The 22,058-nt window shown below is 43.5% G+C and overlaps 1 protein-coding gene across 1 annotated transcript in view; it reads left to right on the top strand.

The window, feature by feature from the left end:
* LOC132823777 (adhesion G-protein coupled receptor G1-like) overlaps nucleotides 1-21,760 on the top strand; it is a 28,334-nt gene extending 6,574 nt beyond the window's left edge. The window contains exons 3-12 of the mRNA XM_060837794.1: nucleotides 4,400-4,516; nucleotides 4,609-4,639; nucleotides 6,565-6,709; nucleotides 7,643-7,781; nucleotides 10,626-10,769; nucleotides 13,669-13,785; nucleotides 13,891-13,933; nucleotides 14,022-14,128; nucleotides 17,424-17,533; nucleotides 18,959-21,760. Of these exons, the coding sequence (XP_060693777.1) occupies nucleotides 6,603-6,709; nucleotides 7,643-7,781; nucleotides 10,626-10,769; nucleotides 13,669-13,785; nucleotides 13,891-13,933; nucleotides 14,022-14,128; nucleotides 17,424-17,533; nucleotides 18,959-19,007 (816 nt within the window). The 5' untranslated portion in view covers nucleotides 4,400-4,516; nucleotides 4,609-4,639; nucleotides 6,565-6,602 and the 3' untranslated portion in view covers nucleotides 19,008-21,760. The remainder of the gene's footprint in view (nucleotides 1-4,399; nucleotides 4,517-4,608; nucleotides 4,640-6,564; nucleotides 6,710-7,642; nucleotides 7,782-10,625; nucleotides 10,770-13,668; nucleotides 13,786-13,890; nucleotides 13,934-14,021; nucleotides 14,129-17,423; nucleotides 17,534-18,958) is intronic.
* Nucleotides 21,761-22,058: the final 298 nt, after the last annotated feature.

The following is a 22,058-nucleotide window of genomic DNA, read 5'->3' as shown; positions in this document are numbered from 1 at the left end:
GCCTCTACCACCTCTGCTGGCAACGTGTTGTATCCTGTTGCTGGGTGTATCTCTGCATGTTGCTGATGTCCTTTAATTGCTGAGAACAGAGGGTCATATTCTGCCTGGTGTTGTGCAGGGGCCTGGTCTCCAGTTCTCTCCTGACCAGTGACCTGGGACATTTCTTCCAGTATACAATGCGTAAAGTACTTGCCGCATGTATCCCCCTGTAACTTTTCACCTCTCATCTTGAAAGCGTGACCTCTCGTTATTGGATCCTTCACGCCGGGGAAAAAAGTTATCGCTACCACCCTGTCGATACCCTTCATTATTTTGAAAACCTCAATCAGGTCACCCCTCAATCTCCTTTTTTCTAATGAAAACAAGCCTAACTTACTCAATCTCTCTTCATAGCTAGCACCTTCCATACCAGGCAAAATCCTCGTAAACCTTCTCTGCATCCTCTCCAAAGCATCCACATCCTTTTGGTAATGTGGCCACCAGAACTGTACACTGTATTCTAAATGCAGTCGAACCAACATCTTGCACAATGTTAACATGACTTGCCAGCTCTTATACTCAATACCCTGTCCAATGAAGGCCAGCGTACCATATGCCTTCTTGACCACTCTATCCACCTGTGCAGTTACCTTCAGGGTACAATGGACCTGCACTCCCAGATCTCTCTGCTCATCAACTTTTCCCAAGGTTCTTCCGTTCACTGTATAATTCACTCTAGAATTAGACTTCCCAAAATGCATCACCTCACAGTTGTCTGGATTGGACCCCATCTGCCACTTCTCCACCCAACTCTCCAGTCTATCTACATTCTCCTGTATTCTCTGACAGTCCCTTATGCTTTCTGCTACTCCACCAATCTTCGTGTCATCTGCAAACTTGCTGATCATACCAACAGTGCCCTCTTCCAGATCATTTATGTATATCTCAAACTACAGTGGCTCCAGCACTGAGCCCTGTGGAACACCACTGGTCATCTTTCTCCATTTTGAGATACTCCCTTCAACGACTAACCTCTGTCTCCTGTTGCTCAACCAGTTCCTTATCCACCTAGCTAGAACACCCTGCACACCATGTGTCTTCACTTTCTCCATCAGTCTACCATGGGGAACCTTATCAAATGCCTTACTAAAGTCCATGTATATGACATCAATAGCCCTTCCTTCATCTATCAACTTGGTCACTTTCTCAACGAACTCTATTAAGTTGGTAAGGCACGATCTCCCCCGCACAAAACCATGTTGCCTATCACCGATAAGCCCATTCTTTTCGAAATACGACTAGATCCTATCCCTCAGTACCTTCTCCAGCAACTTTCCCCCCACTGACGTCAGGCTCACTGGTCTGTAGTTACCTGGAATATCCCTACTACCCTTTGGTACAAGGGTACAACATAAGCAACCTTCCAGCCCTCCGGCACCTCACCTGTGTTTAAGGATGCTAAAAAGATATCTGTCAGGGCCCCTGGCAGATTTGTGGATTGCTGGGGAAATTTAAATAGCACCTCACTTGTCCCTGAGCTGGAGGCAGATCTTTCCCTATCAATATCTTCACTGAGTTCAGGGGAATTGTTCCCTTTTCATTCAAACCTTTAGAACTGAAATTCCTTTTCTTGCCCCGTATCCATTCTCTTTTTCTCTGTTCCCACTTTCCCTTTGGAATTCTAATTCTGGGCTCGTCTGTTCTCATGGATTCTTTGCCAGGACTATCTTGTTGATTTCCAGTTCCACACTTCCCTGTGCATCCCCCAGTGCAATATCCAGACTGTTCGCCAATAGTTTTAGAATGCCTTACTTCTTGGATCTGATTAAAATTCTTTTCAAACTTTCCACATCTAACCTGTCCATTTCCCTCAGAATCTGGCATGTTCCAATAAGTTCACCTCTCATTTTTCTAAATTCCAGTAAGTACAGGCCCAACCTACTCAATCTCTCCTCATAAGACAGCCCCTGCATACATGGCATCAGCCTCGTGAACAGTCTCCAGACTGCCTCCAGAGTCAGTCCATCTTTCCTCACATAAGGGACTACAGGGATCAGTGCTGGGGCCACAGTTATTTACAATACACATTACTGACTGCGATGAGGAAGGGGAATTACTGTCGTCAAGTTTGTGAATGACACAAAATAGGTGGGAAGGCAAGCAGCGAGGATTACACAAAAACTCTGCAAAGGGATAGAGACAGATTAAGTGTGTGACAACACCTTGACAGATGGTATATAATGGTGGGAAATGTGAGATGATGCACTTTGACAGAGAGATTAGTGGAGCTGAGTATAATTTCAATGAAGGAAGACTGTGGAAAAGTACAGGACAGAGGGATTTGGTGGTTCTCATCTAGGAATCTGAAAATATTGGTGTGTAAGTTCAGAAGGTAATCGGAAAGGCCAACGGAATGTTGCTTCTTATTTCAAAGGAGTGAAGTATAAAAATAAGGAAGACTTGTTAAAATGAAACTGGGCACCTGCTGGAACACACCAAGAAGACAGTGAACAGTTTGGTCCCCTAATCTAAGGAAAGATGTCCTGGCATTGGAGGCAGTCCCGAAATGTTCACTGTGTGGGTCCCAAAGAAAAGGGGGTGCAGGAGCAGAGGGTCTTGGGTGTTTAGGTGCGCAGTTCATTGAAGGTGATGGGACTAGTGGAGAAAGCAGTTGAAGCCCACAGTATTCTCACCTGTATTAGTAGGGGCATGGAGTACAAGAACAGGGAGGTGATGTTGAACTTGTGCAATACATTGGTTAGACTGTAATTGGAGTATTGTTAGGAGATGTGGCCATGTTATTATAGAAAGGATGTGAGTGCATTGGAGAGAATGCAGAAGTAATTTACAGGAATACGTCCAGGAATGAGGAATGACAGTGATGAGGACAGATTGAAGAAGTTGACACTGTTCTCAGAGAGAGGGTGGCTGAGAGGAGATTTGATAGAGGCTTTTGAAACCGAGTGGGCTGGATGGAGCCCACAGGGAGAAACTGCTCCTGCTTGTGAAAGGGACAAGGACAAGAGGACAGAGAGTTAAAGGGATGGGCAAACCAAACAGGGGTGATGTGAGAACAAACAAACACATTCTCACTGAGTGAAGAGTTAGAGTATGGAATGTACTGCCTGGAAATGTGGTGCAGGCAGGTTCAACTGATGCCTTCAACAGGGCGTTGGCTGGGTATTTGGATAAAAATGATATGCAAGGTTATGGGGAGGAGGCAGGAGATTGGGATGAGGTAATGATGCGCGTTTGAAGAGATGTGTAAGCACAATGAGCCAAATGGGCCATCTTCTGCACTGTAAGAATTCAGTGATTCTGTATGACAAGAGGTTGAGGAGATTTTGTCTGTCCTTATTGGGGTCTCAAGGAATGAGAGATGACCTTGTTGAAACATTTAAAGTTCTGAGGGGGTTTGACAGGCTAGATGCTGAGAGTTATTTGTGGGAGAGTTTAGGGGCAGAGGGAATAATCTCAGAGTAAGGATGTGTCTGTTTCAGACAGAGATGATGAGGAATGTCTTTTCTCAGAGGCACTGGTCGTATGAAACTCTTTAGTGCAGAGACCTGGAGAGGCTGGGCCATAAAATGTATTCAAGACTGAGATCAACAGATTTTAATCAGTGACAGAGTTAAGGGTTATTGGAAAAAGTTCGGGAAGTGGAAGTGAGGGTGATCAGATCAGCCATGAACTTATTGAATCACAGAGCAGATACGATGGGCCAAATGGCCTCCTCCTTCTGCTCCAATGTATTGTGATTTTATTAAATTGTGGAACAGGCCCAAGGCCTGTATGGCCTGCTCCTGCTCCCTGTCCATCTGTTTATATGTGTCCCTGCCTGCTAGGCCTCAATGTTTAGCAGGTACATCTGGAACCTTCACCAGACTGGGAAGGCTGAATAGGGCCCCAGTGAAAGCTGTATTAAAGCTTCAATTTTAAATGTTTGGATTTCCTTCAGCAGTCCAAACCTTGATCTCAGCCTGAGCCCCTGGTTAGCCCCCAGTTCCACTCCTGTTAATGTGGGATTCCCCTCCAATCAGGGATAGTTAGAGCAGTTACACAATAGCACCCACTGAAGTGCTTAGACTTGGGAATTCTCACATTTGGAGTCTGCAGACTGACACTTTGTGATAATAATGATCACGTTTTAGTGAACTTTGAAGTATTTAAACATTTATCCAAGACACAAAGATACTTGGGTACTAATCAAGTACAGAGACATTCTGGAATGTTCCCTGATCTCCTTTCACTTGCTCAAAACCAATTACACTTCTCATTTTTCTGTGTTTTGATGACAGGTAGAGACATGAACATGTTTATCTTTTCCATATCGGAGATGAATCAATCAGTGAAATACTTATGGTATGAATCTTTAATTTAGGATGATCTGTTACAATATTTTTATCATATTTCTTTACAGGACATTTTTGCCTTTTTTCCAAGTGGAGACCCATTTAAAATTACAACACAGAGTAACCTTTCCAATCATGTCAGTGTCACTACCCCAGTGACAGGCAGACCCTGTGAAACACCCCCGGTAAGACAGAATTACCCTTCAGTATCTCAATTCCATTATTTATAAACATCGATTTGATTGAAAAATATCTCACGTATGAATTTCCACTTTAGGAATCATCCACCAGCCTGTCCTCTTCAGCAGGTAAATGAACTTTATAATAAACTCTACGATTCAGTTTTGGGGATTGTGTTCCAGCGATGGCTGTATTAGTGCAGAACGTGCTGGATGAAAGCCCAGTGGGAGAAAGACCACTGTCGCAGCAGATTGGGGAAATATCTTGTTTGAATTTTCTTATAAAACACAGCCCCCATTTATCTCTCCACCCTGGAGGCTCTCTGCTTCCATTCCTGATGAAGGACTTTTGCCTGAAACGTCAATTTTCCTGCTCCCCGGATGCTGCCTGACCTGCTGTTCTTTTCCAGCACCACTCTAATCTAAACCACAGTTCCAATGATTTCAGCTTTATGGTGTATCCATTATTTTGCTGCAGATGTAGAGCAACCTGCTGTTAGTTTCAAAAGTCTTCAGCATAGAATTAACTATGAGATAATGATGGCAGTGGTATTTTATATTCAGGATACTTCCCCTCAGGTGTCCACCAATCTCACTAACTAGGTGTACTCTTCCCCCTAACCAGTCTCTCCCAGATCACAGCAGATCCTGTTGATTTTCACTCATGCACTGCTCTGCACCAACCATCATTCCCCTCAGCTTTCACAGCAACCTTCAGCCAGAAGTGCTGAATGGATGATCCATCTTGGCCTCCTCCAGTGGCCCCCAGCATTACAGATACCAATCTTCAGCCAATTCAGTTCACTCCACATAATATCCAGAAATGGCTGGAAATACTGGATTCTGCAAAGGCCCTGGGCCCTGACAACATTTTATTACTGACAGTGTGGAAACAGGTCCTTCGGCCCGACCCGCCAAAGCGCAACCCACCCAGACACATTCCCCTACATTTACCCCTTCACTTAACACTATGGGCAATTTAGCATGGCCAATTCACATAATCTGCGCATTTTTGGACTGTGGGAGGAAACCGGAGCACCCAGAGGAAACCCACGCAGACATGGGGAGAATGTGCAAACTCTATACAGACAGTCACCTGAGGCGAGAATTGAACCCAGGTCTCTGGCACTGTGAGGCTGCAGTGCTAACCACTGTGCCACCTTGCCACCCACAAATATTTCAATAGTACTGGCAATAGTACTGAAGACTTGTGTTCCAGAACTTGCTACATCCCTAGCTAAGCTGTTCCAGTACAGTTACAAAACTGGGATCTACACAGTAATGTGGAAAATTGCCCAGGCATGTCCTGCACATAAAAGGCAGGACAAATCCAATTCCTGCCAATCAGTCTACTCTCGACCATCAGGAAAGTGATGGAAGGTGTCCATCAACAGTGCTATCCAGCAGCACCTGCTCAGTAATAACCTGCTCAGTGACGCCCAGTTTAGGTTCCACCAGGCCACTCAGCTCCTGGCCTCATTACAGCATTGGCTCAAAAATGGACAAAAAAACTGAATTCCAATGGTGAGGTGAGAGTGACAGCCTTTGACATCAAGGCTGCATTCAACCAAGTGTGGCATCAAGGAGTCCTAGCAAAACTGGAATTAGTGGGCGTCAGGGGGCAAAATCTTTGGTATTTAGAGTCATCCCTTAACACATAGGAAGATGCTCGTGGTTGTTGGAGGTCAGCCATCTTAGCTCCAGGACATCTTTGCACACGTTCCTCAGAGTAGTGTCCTAGGCCTAAACATCTTCAGCTGCTTCATCAGTGATCTTCCCTCCATCACCAAGTCAGAAGTGGGGGGTCCAGCCAGCAACGCCCACATCCCACAAATGAATCAATAAATAAAGAGCCCTTTCTTACATTACCCACGGGCTTATGACTAAACACCCTCTCCTCCTTTCAAAGAAACATCTGAACAAAGGTTTCCAATTCCCCAATTCTAGTTGTGAGTTTTGGGTAGTTTCTTGTTATTTCCTGTATTACTCCTGATAAAGTTCAAACCATTTTACTTGCTTATATTTTGTCTCCTTCATATTCCGTCATCGTGCAGGGAACAATCCCACTCCCCAGAATTTGGATCCCAACCAAATGTGCCGTGACATGATGCAGCAACTGCTTTCCAGGGAGAAAAATATGAGCAACTCTGATTCAGTGAATAAATTCCTAGCGCAATGTGATGCTGTCATTCCTGACAGGTAGGTATCAGTGCTCATAAAATGTGATTTTCATCTGAGAACAGAATCTGTGGGATTGATTGGTCACACTGTGGTTAGCACTGCTGCCTCCCAGCACCAGTTATCTCTGTTCAATTCCAGCCTTGGCTGACTGTCTGGTTGGTGCAGACTCAATGGGCCATGTGGCACTGCAGGAGATCTGTGATTTTCAACTTGTTGCTAATCAGCTGTCTGTTATAGAAACTGTCTAATTTTCACCTCCATTTCATGTACAATTCCAGTGTAAGCCCGGTGATTAAATTAAACATCTACAAATAAGTGTTCATGTGACTGTTGTGTGGGGGTCAGGTGCTTACCTTTTGTCACGTGTTGGGGATTTCTCTCCTTTCCCTATATTCCTGGTTCAGACCCTGGTTCAGGATAATTCCCACCCATCGAGGTCAGGTTCCATGTTGGCAGTGGTTAGCAGGTCTGTTAACATTGCTGATGAAATGGGGGCATTTGCAATGTCACAAGAAGATGGAAGAATTTCTTCTCATATTCACCTTTTTAAAGCTCCCTTTTTGTCTGTTTAACGCTCCCTGATTGATCGCACTAACCAGTGATTAAAATGGTTAGTGCCTGACACTCATGTCCAGTCCCTGGGAATGCTGGCTGCCAGACTCTGAGCACCCCCAGGGCTCACAGTATGAGAAATATGTCTTGCTTCATCTCATTATTTCCTTAATAATCCACGGTATGTTTTCCTGGATTTATTAAAGCACTTTACAGCATTTACCTGGAAAATCCCACATGTGTCATCAACAAGGTCCCTCCCATCTGGTTATGAGCTTGTGGGGGTGACCCCTTTACTTTTTATTGGGGAGCCATGTCCATGTTGCTCACTGCACAGATGTTGCCAGGCTGAATATTTCCAGCACTTTCTGTTTTTATTAAATTGCGTTTCTGTTGTAGTACAACCCTGGAGAGAATACTCGCAGAGATAGAAATCAAAGGAGAAAATCAATCCTTCTCAACGCCAAATTATTTTGCGCACATTCAAAGAATAGAAGCTGAAAAGTTCTCAGGACTTCACTTTCCTCCATCAGATTTGGTGAGTGTTGTGTTGAGCTGGGCATTGTAAGCAATGACTATCATGTGTTGGAAACTAACACCATTTTTAGGGAAAATGTTGTGAGAGGGCTTGAGAATCTTTCAGGGTAGTTATTTCAAATTGAAGTTAACCCTTCCTTTGAATTCACATTGATACTGTATGTTGTGGTTCTGTTTGCCGAGCTGGAGTTTTTGTTGCAAATGTTTAGGTGACATCCTCAGTGCTTGGGATGTCATCTAGAAAGGGGACGAAATGTTTGCAACAAAAACTCCAGCTCGGCGAACAGAACCACAACAACGAGCACACGAGCTACAAATCTTCTACAAAACTTTGAATTGATACTGTATTCTAGACATATTTAATTCCACTCAATGTATGTGAACTACCTCAGGGTCATACTTAATCCAATCCAGAGCCTCTTCGAAGGTGCTCTTGAATTTGGCATCAGGAGATACATCATAATTGTTTATAATTTTTATTATTCACTTAGAGTTTGGAATCGAAAAAAATTGTAAATTTATGGATGAAACCAAGAAAGATGGGGATTACCACAAATGATCAGAAAGCTAATATTTGCAGAATGGGCATAAAGTTTACAAACAAATATCAATACAGATAAACATGTGATACACATTTTGGTTTGAAAGATAACGACATCATCTCTTCCTTGAAAAACAAGAACGTAATTTGAGTACAGTAACAAAAGGATCTCAGCAGCAGCACACAGATAATTAGGGCGGGATGGTGGTTTGATGGATAGTACTGCTACCTCACAGCGTCATGGGCTTGGATTCGATCCCAACTTTGGGTGACTGGCAGACAACTAACAGCTTACTTTAATATGGTCGCTCCTATCAGTGAATAACCCAGAGAGGAAGTGACTGTATTTACAGGGGAAGGGAAGCTGTTTCTCAAGGAAGATCCCAGGGAGTTACCTCCCAGAATTCCATAAGGCCATAAGAAATGGGAACAGGAGGAGGCTGTTTGACTCCTTGAGGCTCCTCCTCCATCCAATATAACAGCTGAGCCGACATTCCCCATGGCCACTTTCCACATAACCCCTGACCCCCCACTGATCCAAGAATCTAACGATCTCAGCCTTAAATGTACACAAGGATTCTGTCCCCCAGCTCTCTGTGGCAAGGAGTTCCAAAGATTCCTAACCCTCCGAGAGGAGACATTTCTCCTCATCTCTGTCTTAAATTGGCTCCCCTTTATTCTGAGACTATGCTTCTAGTCCTACACTCTCCCATGAGGTGAAATACACTCTCAGCAATTACACTGTCAAGCCTCTAAAGTGTATTCTAGTGACCCTTCTCTGAACAGCCTCAGATGACAATGAAATGTAATCTTTCCTTAAATAAGGGACCAAAATACTCCCGATGTGGTCTCACTAGCCCCTTGTTCAGTTGCAGTAAGACTTCCCTACTGTAATATTCCAACCCCATTGAAATCAGGGCCAACATTGTATTAGACTTCCTGATTACCTGCTGCACCTGGGAGTGGGCTTGTTGTGTTTTGTGCACAAGTTTCCCCAAGTCCCTTTGTGTTGCAGCTTTCTGCAGGGTTTCTCCATTTAAATGACACTGTTTTGATTTCCCTTCCAGCATGAACAGCTTCGCATTTTCCCACATTATACTCTTTTTGCCAACGTTTTGCCCAGTTACTGAACCTATCAGTATTTCTGTATAAACTGTTGATCTCCCTCTGACAAGCTGCCTTCCCACCTATTTTCCTTCAGCATTTATTGCTCCTGATATTTCAGAGTACAGACTGTGATAAAAGTTGCCAGTATGTTATTATCAGGGATCTTGTACTCGAAAGTACATTTAAATGGATTTTCAGTTCTACGAAAATTTTTCCTGTGAAGCATTGGATCAAAACGACCTTTCCATGAAATGATGTGTTGAAGCTGAACACCCAAGCATGTCACCTGATGGAAAGACTGTTGGAAGATGTTTCTTTGTTTCTTTTTCCCCCCATTGGATGTGGGGGTCACTGACTGGGTCAGCATTTATTGCCCATCCCGAGTTGCCCATGAGAAGGTGGTGATGAGATGCCTTCTTGAACTGCTGCAGACCATGTGCTGTGGGTAGACCCACAATGGCATTGGGAGGGAGCTCCAGGATTTTGACCCAGTGATACTGAAGTAATGGTGAAATACTTCCAAGTTAGAAAGGTGATTCACTTGGAGTGTTTACCAATTTAAGATTCATGACAGATTGAGAGACAGTTGGAGAGAGGGTAGGGAGAGGTTTGAAAGAAAAGAATACATACCAGTAAAAGAGCAGTTTAATTTTGGCAGTCCCCAGACCATCAGAGTGAACAAGATGTTATAAGCTGTTTCAGCAGGACAGGGAGACAGAGCAGAAAAAAACTCTTAGCATTTCTTAGTCCGTCAGTGTCTGGGTATCTCAGAAAAGGCAGTAATGGGGAGAAAAGATCCCAGGTGAATGTGTAAATGTCACCCTGGTGAGCTTGTCAGTTGAGTAAGAAATTGACCAGAGCGACAGTTCACAGGGGGTTAAGTGTGTGTGAGAGATACTGTCGTGGAAATGGGTTCATGGTTCTTTTTGCTGTTTATGATCGAATACTTCCAAAACGTCTCACTTATATCATGTTGTTGGTTTTTCCAGTTTGTTTGTGAAACTTCTGTTCTTTGTTAAAAGAATATGAGAAACCTCTTATGAATATGTTCAGTGACTGATCACCATGGCACCCAAACTGGAAAAATAAACTTTACAGTCAATCAAGTCAGGTTTCCCTCTGGAATCTAACTGGGTCAGTATTATCACCAGCTGGGCTCATGATCAACAATTGATTGACCTTGTTTCATTCAAACAGATCCAGCAGATACATGTCTCCAGCTTAGCCCGAAAGGTTGGAATTGAATTGCCTCCAACTCTTCTGGACAAGGTTAAGGACGAGCCAAATGTTCTGATATCGAGAATCATTTTTGTTATCTATGGAAATACAAAACTTTTCCAGGTAACGTAGTCAGAATCAACATTGAAGTATAATGCAATTTCATTCATTTGAAATATAACAGTAGTATAATATTTTATCAAGTAATCGCTACATTTATGAAATTAACAACGTGAAATGCAGTGTGTGCCTCAGAGTGGGATGCAAGAAAGGACAGCAGGTTTATGCTTATACACGCTGCTTCATACTCTCATGGTCAACATTTTCCACCAAGAGAGAGAGAAATGTCCCAGTGATTGGATTGTACCGTGCCGTGTGATGGGGCTGCTATACCGAGTAGCTGGGGTTTTGTGGAAGCAGCAGGAACTGGGTGAGGATCTGGCCTCACTGGGTTCTGCATGAGAACAAGGTGCAGCATCTGGATGTTTGGTCTGAGTCCCAGCCCCCAGGGCTTGTGTGCCTGTATGAACATCACATTTGACCCTTCAATTTACAAAACTCGTTGAGTAGTTTTTAGTTCTGAGCTGTATTGAAGTTATAGCAGGGAAACATTGGGTTTGAGAGCACAAACTGCTCAGATGGACAGTGATGTCTCATAATTTTGTAGTTTTCAACTAAGTCTCCCCTCAGCCTCAGTGCTCCGAGTTTTACTCACCTCTCCTTATAGCTCATACCCTCTCATCCAGGCAGCATCCTTGTAAACTCTTGTGTACCCTTTCTGAAGCCTCCAATCCTTCCTTTGAACTGACAACTAGAAATGAACGCAAAATTCTAAGTGTGGCCTAATCAATGTCTTACACAGCTGCATCATGACCTCCTGACTCTTGAACATAATTCTCCAATCAATTTTCTTAAATAAAGACAAAACATTAGTCCTCTGGCAACTCACCTGTGGTGACAGATGAGTCAAATATTTCTGAATGGGCTCCACAATTTCTTCTGTCACTTCCCACAGCATTCTGGGATACATTTGATCAGGTCCTGGAGATTTATTTAACTTTATGTTTTCTCAGACATTCAACACTTCCTCTTCTGCAATGTGAACTGTATTCAACACATCAATATTTATTTACCCAGAGTTCCCTAGCCACCATCTTTTTTCTCCACAGTGAAAAATTGACACGTAGTATTTATTTTGTATCTCTCCCATCTCCTAACACAAAGAGAACCTCATTGACCTGTAAGGGATCCGATTCTCTCTCGAGCTCCTCTTTTACTGTTCATGTTTTTGGAGAATCCTGAACCTTATCTGCCAAGGCTCTCATATCCCCTCTCTGACCTCCTGATCTCCCTCTTCAGAATGCTCCTACCCTCTTTATACTCTTCATAAGAATCATTTGATCCCAGTTGTCTACATCTCACCTATAATGCTTTTGTATTCTTGACAAGGACCCCAATCCCTTCATTCATCCCATTGTACTCTCAAAGGGTCATGAATCTATGGGATTCTCTATTCCAGAATGCAGTGGACATGGGAGACTGAATAAATTTGAGGAGGAGAGAAACAGATGTTTAATTAATACTGGGTTAGAGGGTTATGGGGAGAGGGCAGGATAGTGGAGTTGAGGCAGAGATTAAATCAGCAATGATCAGTTCAACAGCAAAATCGGCTCGAGGGGCTGAGTTCCCTCCTCCTGCTCCTAGTTAATAGGTTTACTGTTTATTACTGGGGTTTTGTTTGCTTCCTCTTTTGTGAAAATGGACACAAAGTACTCAGTACATTGATCCATCATTAGCTTGGTGTTCCTTCCAGAATACCAGTCTCCAGCAAATAAAAACATACAAAGGAAATAACAGGAACAATACTTTCAGTTTTTGTTTATTTCATCTTTTGCATCACTTTGACTTCTCAAACATTAGTTGTCCTTATCTGCTGCATTTTCATTCAGTAATTTTCTCCTCTGGCCAGTTCATACTGACCAATTCTCCCAATCTCTCATATCCCGGGGAGTACTCTGTAATTGTAAAAGAATTGGGCAGTGTGGGTTGGAACAGCTTTAACGAGCTGGGAAAATAGCTGACATTGGGAGACCTGGAGTAAATACTGAAATGGAAGTGAAGGTGCTACAAACATCGGAAAATCCATGGATTGCAAAACCATTTCCTGTTTTAACTTGATGTCAGGTAAACTGGAACATCAGCAGTCACAGACAAAGTGTTCCTTTCCAGTACAGAGATCAGGAGATGACTTCCATCCACACAACATGATCTTTTCTCTTTCCAATATTCAGCACCCCGGATGGACAGCCTCTCATTACAGGAAGAAATTCTTACTTCAAATGTCGGATCATAAACAATGTGTTCAAAGTTGTAAAGAACATATGAGGATTCAGTTTTAATCAGCCTTTTGGAATGTTTTAAGATTACTTACAGTGTGGAAACAGGCCCTTCAGCCCAACAAGTCCATACCGACCCACTGAAGCGCACCCACCCAGACCCATTCTCCTATATTTACCACTGCACCTAACACTATGGGCAATTTAGCATGGCCAATTCTCCTGGCCTGCACATTTTTGGACTGTAGGAGGAAACCGGAGCACCCGGAGGAAACCCACACAGACACGGGGAGAATGTGCAAACTCCACACAGTCAGTTGCCTGAGGCAGGATTTGAACCCAGGTCTCAGGCGCTGTGAGACAGCAGTGCAAATCACTGTGCCACCGTGCTGCCCATATGTTGGTGAGGACCTTCTGACAAATGAATCCAAACATGTTTCTGCAAAACTAAGCTGCCTCTGTCCTGTTTGGGTGGGCAGTTGCATGCTGGCTGCACACTCATCCTGTTCAGAAATGCTTCTCATTTTGCCTCACTTACTGAAATACCAATAAGACCAAGTCTCTGCAAAAAGGTTTGTATATACAAATTTAATCAAATTTAATCCTGTATAAAATACACAGTCCCATCTGTCAAAAGTATACACAGTCCTTAAGTAGACATTACTCTTGCTGTTCTTTGCCTCCAGAGTGACAATAACAGCACTGTGTTAAACAATCTAGTCAGTGGAATAGAAGTGGTCAATGTCACCATTGAAAACCTCCCAGACCCAGTGACCATTGTCTTCCAGAACACAACCTTGCCGGTAAGGGGAAAAACAAACATTCATTCATTCATCGTTGTGCAACTGAACAAATAAATGATTTAAGTGAATGAGAGTCCTTTATAATATAAATCAATTCCATTTTAGACTAACTCAAGTGGAAAATGTGTCTTTTGGGATTTCAGAAAGGGTGAGTTAACATTTGATACAACAAAATTTGTTCACTCTAGAATTGAGGAGTAATGGGTCACCTCTGATTTTCTAACTTTCCATTGTAGGGAGCACAAGTCATGGCATCTGGAGTGAGTCTGGCTGTACGACAGAAATTCAGCTTCACAACATCACCTGCAAGTGCACCCACTTGACCTCTTTCGCTGTCTTACTGGTACGAATGATCCAATCAAATACTGTGTTTTATTCTGGATGGATTGCAGTGGGAACAATAAAGCTCCAGCATGCTGTGGTCAATCTGTCCTCTCATTGTGGTTTGAATACAATTTCACTGTGGAATGAAAGGGAAGCAGAGAAACATAGATCATTGAAAGCTCAGATGGGGACCATTCTGTCCATCACATCTGTGCATACTGAGAGGGATCGATCCAAAATCAATCCCACTTTCCAGTAGCAGCTCTGTAAATTACAACAATTTACATGTATATCCAATTTTCATTTTTGAACATAATTAGGGTTTGACTCCATTACACTTTTCGGTAGCGAGTTCCAGATCCCTATCTTCTCCTCAACTGCCCTCTATTCATCCACAAATTAATCTAAATGTCTACCCCATGGTTAATGATCTCTCTGCCAAGGGAAACAGGCTCACTCTGCCTCAAACACCGATTGCATTGTCCATCTCAATTCAATTTCTCCGCAACCTTCCCTGTTCCAAATAAGCCTGGTATTTCCAATCTGTCCTTGTGTTCTTTATTCATGGTGATATCTTTGTCAGTCTCTGTGTACATTTTCTCTGTGATCAAATCCTTCCAATAACCCTGTAAATGGGGTTGTGTGCGGGACTCCACCAGGGGCTGACCTAGATTGAGCTGAAGCTCTCTGCTGCTATATTTCACACCTTGGTTCATCATCGATCCCATTGGCCTTCTTTGCAGTTGATCGACCTTATGTGTAACCTCGGGGAACATGTGCTCCACAGTCTCTCTATTCCTTCACACTGCTCAGTATTCCACTATTTATCATTTCTTCCCTCACCCATTTGCCCTCTTCCAATTCCCTACTTACATTTCTCTCCACCACGTTTCCTCCCAGCTCAGTGAGAATCTCTCTAACGCCTGCAGCTTTCTTCCCCACTATCCATTTTTATAACATCTGCAAACTGAATCCTGTCCCTACATCATTGATACATGCCAAGTAAAGTAAGGGACAGAGCCTTACACAACCCCCACTGAAACAGCCTCACAATCACAAAAGCACTGTTGCCCATTGCCCTTTGCTTCCTATCATTGAACAGCTCAGATTCAATTTGTCCCGTGCTCTTGGATCCCGTGGGTTCTTGCTTTTCTGCCCAGTCTCCCATATCATTCTTTCCCCTTACAGTGGTCCCTGGCTGCTCAGTAACATCACTAACCCAGATAACAGGGAGGCAATATGCCATCCTGGTGTCTGTGGCTACAGTAATGTATGTTTATTCCCTTAAGTAGTGGTTGCACTTCCACTGTCATCATTCGGAATTTTATCGGTGTTTCCCTAAACAGAGTCACCAAGGTGCTCTCCGTTTGGCATTGCCATCATCAGTTCACAAACCCACCTCCAATCAAAGAGAAAGATGCATTGGGACTCCTACCTGGTTCTCTTTAGGCAGTCATCCATTCCCTCTCTGCTCGGGGATTCTTAAGCTGCAGCATGTCAGCTCCTGCTCAGGCTCTGAAGCTCAAGCTGCTCCAGACGGTGATAATTCCTGTGTACGTGATTGTCCAGCACAAGAGGGCTCCTGTGATACAGTGGGTAGTGTCCCTACCCCTGAGGCAGGAGGCTTGGGTTCAAGTGCTCCCTGCTCCAGGGGAGTGACATCACAATTCTGAACAGGTTCATGAGAAAATCCCTTGTCCAACACGAGCAGCATCCTGGATTGCCCAGTGCTACAGGTTGTGTCCTCAACACAACTGAGGTGCCCCACCATGTCCTTTTTCACTGCACAGTGTATAGACTTACCAGAAAGACAGAGGGTTGTGTCTTCTTTGAAAAATAGTCCCAGCTACTTGGGATCTGCTCCTCCCCTTGTGCTGATGTCACACTATTCTTTTATATTCCCACTGCTCCCATTCCCTTCCCTCCAGGCTTTCCATTTCAACTTCATTTGTTTCGACCTGATTTCTTGATCCCAATGAAGTTATCAGTAACTGAACTGAAACATTTCCCTGTGAGTCGCTGACCTGCCTTGCTCTGTGATGCCACTTTGTTATTTGTTTCATGCTGTGTCCTTCAGCTCCCTTTGCTGTTACTCTGCTACACTGCCATTGAAATCACTGCAATGACTCCTGTGACCCACCTCACTCACCTGACTCTCTCCATCCTTGTGGGATCAGAAATTGTCATTGATGAGCCGAGGAAAGAGTCAAGTTGGCAATAGTCAAGGTCGAGGCATTTCAAGTTCAAATGATCCAAGGGCAGGCAGTTTTCTCCCAGAACCCCTTGCAAACCCAACCCCAAAAATAAAACACGGCACAAATTTTGATTTCTGCAAATGCATCAGGCAAGAGAGAATCCCAAAGCAAAGTCTAGATGCCCAGTGCACATTTCTCTCACCCATAACAGGCCACTGTAAGTTATCATTTTTCCGACAGTACAACATGTCATGATCATTGATGCAGATGAGATTGGAAATGTGTAATCCATTACACAGCAGACCGAATTGTTGGAGTTGTTTGTCACCTTTGCAGAAATCGTGGTTTCTGAGGGTTCGTTTTGAATTGCTACACGTACATTTTGGTTTGACTGTCTCTTTCTACAGGATGTGAAATGTTATTAATTTAGGCAGCATTTGGTGTAGATTTAACAGAATAGAACAGAGACAATTAATTAAAAAGGACTTCAAAACTTCTGGTGTTTTGTCCAGCTGCCCCATTTTGATTGACAGATATTGGTCTGATCCTTTAGACCTTGGTTTCTTCTGCACATTGAATGGGAGCTGGGTGGGAGCTGGAGTTTTAAGGAACATTCAGAATAGTTGGTTGAGGCTGAACTGCCTCAATTCTGATGTGAAAAGAAAACAGGGTCACCAACTGGCAACGAAGCTGGTTTGACAGACTCTGCAAGATGGCACAATCCACATACATCTCCACCTGCTCACAGCCATGGGACACTGTCTTCTGGGAGCTAAAGGCAGCGTGGATTACAAGGGCACCTGCAACCACTGTGCAGTTGAAGGCTGGTACAGCCAGTATTGGAAGTTTCCCTCTGCACCAGTGAGGCATGTTGTACTGGAGACTGGACTTCTTTAGTCTTGTCCATATTTCATGTTTCCTTTCGATTTCCTTTTTCCTGTTATTTCTTCAACCTCTCCTCTTTCAGCCTTGAGTTAAGGTATGAATTGGTGGAAATGCCTTTAGAACATTTCTAACGGCTTTCAGGATTTTTGTGATCAGCATTAAATATGGTGGACCTGTGGCTAGATCCCTGATGGTGCTTTGATATAATAACATTTAGAATTTTCTTTCTCAAAGGATTATCACAGTGACGATGTTACTTCATCGAATCGTTCTGTTGCACTGATTATTGTTGGCACTTTTATCATTTTCGTAGTGATTACAGTTCACTGCTACGAAACGATCAGGTAAGAAAATCTGCTCTCAAAGCTGTCATTCTCCTTTTGAAGTCTATTTCTGCTGCAAATCCATTCTGTTTTACATTTACACATTGTTCACCCTGAATTGTTATTTCTTTCAATCAATTACAGGCTACATGCACATACGCTAATCCAAACTGATTGGATCAAGTGACTAGTTTCCACGTTTTACTTTGATTTTAGTGTATGCTTCGATTATTTGAATTTCTTCACACAATGAACAGTATAATAACAAACCCAAAGCAATAATCACCTATTAATAAACCTTTGACGAGGAGAAGGGACAATGTTGAATCAAATGTTGCTGTCTTGAATTACTAACTCCTGAACTTCACTGTGAATATTCCAATGTGACAATCCATATTGCAAAACTTGCAATCCCAGCCTGAATTTCTTTATATTCTTTGAGTGAGCAGATGGAAAACTGCAGGCTGGATACAAGTAATTAGAATATGGATTCACAGCGTGTATGAGGGGAAAATCCATACAGGATGTTCACATCGAAACACTGAAAGAATCTAAAACATTATTTTTTAGGTTTATTTATCAAATTGTTCCTTTGTTTTTGAAAGCTCTTCTCATGGACTTGTCTTCCGAGTCTTAGTTTTTCATAGGAGCTGATGCTTGACTTTACTCCCCTCCTGGGAGGGACTTCAATCAGTTCACCCGTGGCCAATAGTGTAAACTATTTTGAATTTTTGATGATGTGACAATTGAAATGTTGCCTTTGTTAAAGTGTTTTAAGTTGAAATTGTGGCAAATCAATGGTTGTAGTTTCAAGTTTCATTCTGGAGACTTGAGCACCTGATGGAGGCTGGTACCTCAGTGAAGTGCAATTGAAGTGCTGCAGTGGCAGAGGGGCTGTCTTTCAGATGAAGCTCTAAATCAAAAGCCTCGCTGCCCTCTCAGGTGGATGGAAAAGATCCCCAGGGCCTCTACTGAAACACAGCTGCGGATCTAGACCAAAGTGGGTTTATACTCTTGTACTTGGGTCTCTGTGAGGCCCATTACCAACCCCATTGCTGCCTTGAGACAAGGCAGAGTCTGTTAATGTGAAGGATGCTGCACTTGCTGGAATTCCCAGCTCACCTCTGACACAGCCTCAAACCTGCCACAATGTACAGGATGGAGCCTGAAGGTGTAGGCCTGTTCCCTCACAATCAGGATTTCAGATTAAACTCAACTCTGGACAAACAATCATTCTAAATTCCTGTCTCTCACAGATTAACCCAATGTGTTCCCTCCCAACTGTTGTTTTTATTGTCAGAAATTTGCAGTTTAAAGCCATAATGAATAAAGGTGTGTCAGTATTTCAAGCTCATGTCAAGGTCAAGCGAATGAAGACAATTGGCTCTGAAATATCCTGTCAGTGTTTTGCTCCCTTTGAATATTTATATTCTCTTTCTTCACCAGCAGGATGATTTGGCCTTCAGGAAAACCTCCAGGACGTTTCCAGTTCTAAGCAATTTGAACAGAATGATCCTGGCTTTTACCCCTCGAGTGCCATTACATTCTGTGGCTGGAATACTTTTCAAATAGCTAAAGAATTTCCAAAGTTTCTGCTAATGAAGAGACACAAACATAACCTTGTAACCAGAGCTGGTCATTTCTATGTCATACTACATCATGGCTGCATGGAACAAACCTCCAGAATATCTTCTTCCAGTGACAGGTTTGTCTCTGAAGCCAGTCTTCCTTTGTTAAATTGTTTATCACTGTCAATGGATTCCAATCTCACCTTAATGCCTGCTCAGCTTGGAGTGTGGGTGAAGAAAGAGGAGGAAATAAATCATTCCTCCATTTTATTGTTACACTGCACCAAACTGTTTAGAAAAATGGTGAGAGCTAGTTCTCAGTCTTGACCCAGGAGTGCACACTCCTTCCTATTCACTGTCTCGGTGATCTGCTTTCAGGATGTATGTCTGTCCAGCTCAAACAGCATTGCTGAAACCCAAGAAGCAAACTGCTGTGATTCTGAAATGGGCAGCTGACAGGCCCCATGGCTTTCCATAATGAGATAAGGACAATGGGAAACATGGATGGTGTATGTCATTCATAGTGTGGCATGGTGGCTCAGTGGTTAGCACTGCTGCCTGTCAGTACAGAGACCCAGGTTCAATTCCAGCCTTGGGTAACTGTCTGTGTGCAGTTTGCCCATTCTCCCCTTGTCTGTGTGGGTTTCTTCTGGGTGCTCTGGTGTTCTCCCACAATCCAAACGATGTGAAGGTCAGGTGAATTGGCCATGCTAAGCTGCCAAGTCAGGGGTGAATGGGTCTGGGTCAGTGTGGGCTTGCTGGGCTGAAGAGCCTGTTTCCATATTGTAGGGAATCTAATCAAATCAAACCACTGAAACACAGTGCTATCCCTGTCCGTCATACCTTGCTAAGGTGTTTTACAAAGCTAGTAATAAAGCACATGGCGAGAAGGCAGAATGTAAAGTTTCAGGCTGAATACATTCAACACGTCCTCCTTCCGAACATCAACCTGTTCAAGCCTATCAGTCTGTTTCACCCTGTCCTCACAAACGACAAGGTCCCTCTCTGTAGTGAATACTGAAGCAAAGTATTCATTAAGGACCTCCACTACCGCCTCCAACTCGAGGCACAAGTTCCCTCCACTATCCCTGATTGGCCTGACCCTCACTCTGGCCGTTCTCTTGTTCCTCACATCAGTGATAAAAACCTTAGGATTTTCCTTAAACCCACCCACTTAACCATTTTTATGCCCCCTTCCCGCTGTCCTCATTCCGTTCTTCAGTTCCTTCCTGGCTATCTTGTAACCCTCGAGAGCCCTCAGCCTTGCTTCCTCAACCTTAAGTCAGCTTCCTTCTTCCTCTTGACTAGATGTTCCACATCCCTTCTTATCCAAGGTTCCTTCACCCGACCATCCCTTCCTTACCTCAGTGGGACAAACCTATCCAGCACCATCAGCAACTGCTCCCTAAACAACCTCCACATTTCTGTTGTGCATTTTCCTGAGAACACCTGTTCCCAGTTTAGGTGTCCCAGTCCCTGTCTAATAGCACTGTAAGTCTCACTACCCCAACTGGATACTTTCCCATACCGTCTGCTGCTATCCTTCTCCATGACTATTGTAAAGGTCAGGGACTTGTTGATTACTATCACTGAAATGCTCTCCCACCAAGAGATCTGACACCTGGCCTGGTCCGTTACCAAGAACCAAATCCAATACGGCCTTCCCTCTAGTTGGCCAACCTCCATAATGAGTCAGGAATCCTTCCTGGACACACCAGACAAAAACTGCTCCATCCAAACTGTTTGAACTGAGGAGGTTCCAATCAATATTAGGGAAGTTAAAGTCACCCATGACAACAACCTGTTACTTCTGCACCTTTCCAAATTCTGCCTCCCAATCTGCTCCTCCTTGTCTCTGTTGCTATTGAGGGGGTCTGCCAAACTAGGTTAAACCCATCCGAAGAGCTCTCGCAAACCTCCTGCCCATTGCTCCTCCAGTTCAGGTGCAACCCGTCCTTCTTGTACATGTCACCTTCCCCAGAAGGTATCCCAATGATCCATATCTCTGAAGGCCTCCCTCCCCCACCAGCCCTGCAACCATGTGATCATCTACACTCGCTCTCTGTTTCTAGCCTCACTCACCCTTGATACTGGTCGCAATCCTGAGATTCCTACTCTGCTCATCCTGCCTTTTTAGCTTCCAAACTAATTCCCTGTATTCACTTGTCAGGTCCTCATCACTTTTCCTAGCTGTATCATTCGTACCAATGTGTACCACACTGTCTGGCTTCTCACCCTCCCCCTTGGGGATCCTGTAGACTCGATCCAAGACATCCCTCACCTTGGCACCGGGGAGGTAACATACCATCCGGGAGTCTTGTCTGCAACCACAGAATCTCCTGTCTGTTCCTCTCACCATTGAATCTCCTCTCACTATCGCTCTCCTATTTCCCCCCCCTTCCCTTCTGAGACACAGAGCCAGGCTCAGTGACAGAGACCTGGCCACTGAGGCTTTCCCCTGATAGCTCACTGCTCCCAACAGTATCCAAAACGGTATAGTTATTGATGAGGGGGGTGGCCACAGTGGGGTCCCTGTACTGTCTGGCTATTCCCTTTCCCTCTCCTGATGGTCACTATTCTAACAGTGTTTGTCATTACACACTATAATTATTTCAAATTTGCTGAGGTGCTTCTCTATGTATTAAAAGCAATTTTCTATCGATAAAATGATTTCCAAGAAGAATTGACATAATATATGAAATCATTAGCAAGCTTGTTTCATGTTTGTTGAAGAAATTATATTTTGATGTTTTAATCATTAGATGACATATATTATTGGAGTTGAGTGTGAGACTTGCTGGATGTTTTGACACTGAAATAATCTGAATACCTGATGTATCAAACAAATGTACAAGTTGTGACTGATTATTGCAGGCTGGTGAGAATTTGCTCGGACAGAGTCCACATACGATTGTGTTTCATGCTTTACTTGCCAATAATAAAACAAAATGAAGTAACTGTTCTCACATTGTTATATC

The sequence above is a fragment of the Hemiscyllium ocellatum genome, chromosome 17 (assembly GCF_020745735.1).
Source record: "Hemiscyllium ocellatum isolate sHemOce1 chromosome 17, sHemOce1.pat.X.cur, whole genome shotgun sequence".
Classification (NCBI taxonomy): domain Eukaryota; kingdom Metazoa; phylum Chordata; class Chondrichthyes; order Orectolobiformes; family Hemiscylliidae; genus Hemiscyllium; species Hemiscyllium ocellatum.
Note: the sequence above shows the minus strand (reverse complement) of the source record. Positions and strands in the feature narration are given on the sequence as shown.